Genomic DNA, 3289 nt, shown 5'->3' on the forward strand with positions numbered 1-3289 from the left:
CAGACAGACACAGAAACAGAGAGAGAGAGACAGACTGGCACGAGGCAGCTTATGATGTCCTGAGTATTTGGGGATCATTAAGATCCTTTTGGAGGGTCTGGCTGGTTGATATTGTTGTTCTTCTTCTGGGTTGCAAACCCCTCAGCTCCTTCAGTCCTTTCTCTAACTCCTCCATTGGGAACCCCGTGCTGAAAGGGGATAACATTTGAAATGTAAATAAAGAAAATATCTAATAAGAAAAAAGAAAAAAAATCCTTTTGGAGGTCTTTGTGAGGTAAAATTATCCTTCAACTTTTTTTTTGTTAGCTTTGTATCTCTCTCTCTCTTTTTTTTTTTTCTGAAAGATTTATTTATTTTATGTATGTGAGTGACACACCAGGAGAGGGCATCAGATCTCATTACAGATGGTTGTGAACCACCATGTGGTTGCTGGGAATTGAACTCGGGAAGAGTAGACAATGCACTTAACCACTGGGCCATCTCTCCAGCCCTATCCTTCCACTCTTGGACAGCACAGTGTCTGTGCTTATCTGTGTTTTCTGCTTATTGTTTTAGCTTCTGGAAATTTGCAAGTTTTTTTTTTTTTTTTGTGATATGAACAGTCAGAAGACTGCCCATTGTTGCCACTTTCCTTCTTGTTTGAAAGTTTGTAGAAGACACCAATAAACATGAAGAAAGCAACCACGTAAACATTGTTAATACTTCCCTGCCTTCCCTTCCTTTCTTGCTGCTCAAGGGCAGTTTTTTGGAGGTTAAAAGAAAAACTGCTGGATCAGGCAGGCTGAAAAATTCTCAGCAGTTACCCAAGGGAGAAGAATGGAGGAGGAAGGAAAGGCGGCCTGCTGGTTAAGCCAGCACAGAGGTCAGACACAAGGGAGACAAGCAGCTGTCTGTTGGGGATGGAGGCTTTAGAGAAAGTAAGGAAGCTCAAGGGATCAGAGAAAGTGTACTTAGGGTCTGGGCAGCATCCAAAAGAAAGAGGCAGAAAAAAGGAAAAGTTGAGCCTTTCTGCTTCAGGCCTCTGAGGGGTGGGCAGACCCTGAGGAACCTCCTGGTGGCTGGTCCAGCCTTATTTAGTCTTTTAAAATCAGTGTGGTCTGCAGGAGGGAGGGCTCTAGAGTCATTGTCTTGCATTTATATCCTGTTGCTGGAATTATAAAAAAGAATCCACCCCCCCACTCCCCCACCCCCACGAACTCCATTTCTTGCTGGGCCATGGTTTTTTTTTTGTTTTGTTTTTTGTTTTGTTTTGCTTTTATTTTTTATTTTAATATAAAATAGAGTTTATTTAGGGCACGGGGAGGGGAGTCAAGAGGGTAGCAGAGGCAGAGAAAGGCAGAGAGAAGGAGAGAGCAGAGAAGTAGGGGCCAGCCATGGCCATGTGGAGAGAGGGGGAAGAGAATGGGGAGAGAGGGGGAACAAAGGGGCAAGAGGCAAGGGAGAGAGCAGGAGTGAGAGAGCAGGAGTGAGAGAGCAGGAGTGAGAGAGCAGGAGTGAGAGAGCAGGAGTGAGAGAGCAGGAGTGAGAGAGCAGGAGTGAGAGAGCAGGAGTGAGAGAGCAGGAGTGAGAGAGCAGGAGTGAGAGAGCAGGAGTGAGAGAGCAGGAGTGAGAGAGCAGGAGTGAGAGAGCCTACCGGGCCACGTTTTTGAGCTGGTACCATTCAGCCAATACTAAGCTCCTGGGGGTTTCTGTTATTTCCTCCAAGCAGGCTACATCTCACTCGCATGCAACTCTTTACACACTCCCACAATCATACATCTAAATTGCGCCTATTACCCAGTAAGTAAAGCATAACTCTTAAGGCCTTAATATCCAGTCAGATTTATATAATAACAAAATTACAATTTACAAGATGCCAGTACAATAATTTTAGAACCAGATAATAAAGACAATATTCTAACCCAATTAATCTATTTTGTAAGAACCTCCTTGGTTGTATAACCTCGTGGGGTCTAGACCGTCCTCATGGTCTGCATCCATGATGACGACCTCTCCTCCTGCTTCTGACCCCTCTCTCTCCCTCTCCTCTCCTGACCTTTTTTCTCCTCTAACTCTAGCTCCACCTCTCTATTCCTGTCCAACCACAGGCATGTCACTGTCCTGATGTGATTGGACAGAGAACATGCTACAGCAGTGTCCTACTTCTTTTCCTGTTGCTCTCTTGGGCCAGTAACTTTCCCTCATTTCCCTCCAAAATTGGACCAGTTCTGACACCTATGGTTAGGCCTTATTTATCTTTTGCTTCTTTCAACAGGTTCCCAGGATATTTGTCAATGGAAGGTTTATCGGAGGTGCAGCGGACACTCACAGGCTTCACAAAGAAGGGAAACTGCTGCCTCTGGTTCATCAGTGTTATTTAAACGAAAGCAAGAGGAAAGACGTTGAATGATGTAGGTAGTCGCCATGCCAGTAAATGTTAGTGCAGTCGCACCCTTCCCTTGAGGATGACCTTTCCCCGTCAGTGTGTGGATTACCTTCATAAAGATGATTCATAGTAATGAACAATAAACTGCCACGGAGCCTTCATCTTCCGACTGGCCAGTTTTTGAGCATGAGGTGGTATTCGAAACTAAAGGAGGTAGAGTTACATCAAAAGTAAAGAAAGCTTATTAAGAATTTAGGAATTTTACAGCACAAAGAAAGTAAGCACTTAAAATCTTACTGCCTCTGGCATTCAGGAATTAACTCCTCACATCCGGCAGCTTTCAGGGGTGAGGACTGATGTGTGGTTTCTTTAACATTTCATGTGGTACGGATATGCAGTAGGTTGGGATACCGTATCATGACAACCCTTTACGTTCTAGATCACCCAGACGTAGTAAGTATGTACAATGCGATGAAGTTTAGAGTTGGGACACCAAACTGTTAATGTCTTTGTGGTCAGGAAGCAAAAGGTTTCAGCATAGTGAGAATGAACTTTTCAAATGGTTCAGAAATGTTATTTAGTTCTCTCGTCAGTTGGATGTTCTACCTTTCAGAAGGTGTAACAGCTATCAATTTTTTTTTTTCTTTTGGAGACAGAATTCCCTCTGTATGTAGCTCAGGGTAGCCACAAACTCACATCAGTCCTCCTGCCTGTTTCCACACTTGGATTACATGCTGAGCAACCACACCCAGCTTGGGTCTATTTAAGAGAACTGGGAATTAGATGGCGTTTAGACTAAAGGTCCTTGTTGTGTTCTGAATGTGTCTCATCACAGACTAAATGTGTTGGAAACACATGACATACCGTGATACGGTAAGAGGTGAGGCCTTTATGAAGTAGCTAACCCTGAGGGCTGATGGGTCA

The 3289-nt window shown here is 44.1% G+C and overlaps 1 protein-coding gene across 1 annotated transcript in view; it reads left to right on the top strand.

The window, feature by feature from the left end:
* Positions 1–2530, top strand: part of Glrx2 (glutaredoxin 2) — a 10426-nt gene extending 7896 nt beyond the window's left edge. The window contains 2 exon segments of the mRNA XM_031384352.1: positions 2255–2361; positions 2363–2530. Of these exon segments, the coding sequence (XP_031240212.1) occupies positions 2255–2361; positions 2363–2420 (165 nt within the window). The 3' untranslated portion in view covers positions 2421–2530.
* Positions 2531–3289: the final 759 nt, after the last annotated feature.

The sequence above is a fragment of the Mastomys coucha genome, unplaced genomic scaffold (genome assembly GCF_008632895.1).
Source record: "Mastomys coucha isolate ucsf_1 unplaced genomic scaffold, UCSF_Mcou_1 pScaffold1, whole genome shotgun sequence".
NCBI lineage: Eukaryota > Metazoa > Chordata > Mammalia > Rodentia > Muridae > Mastomys > Mastomys coucha.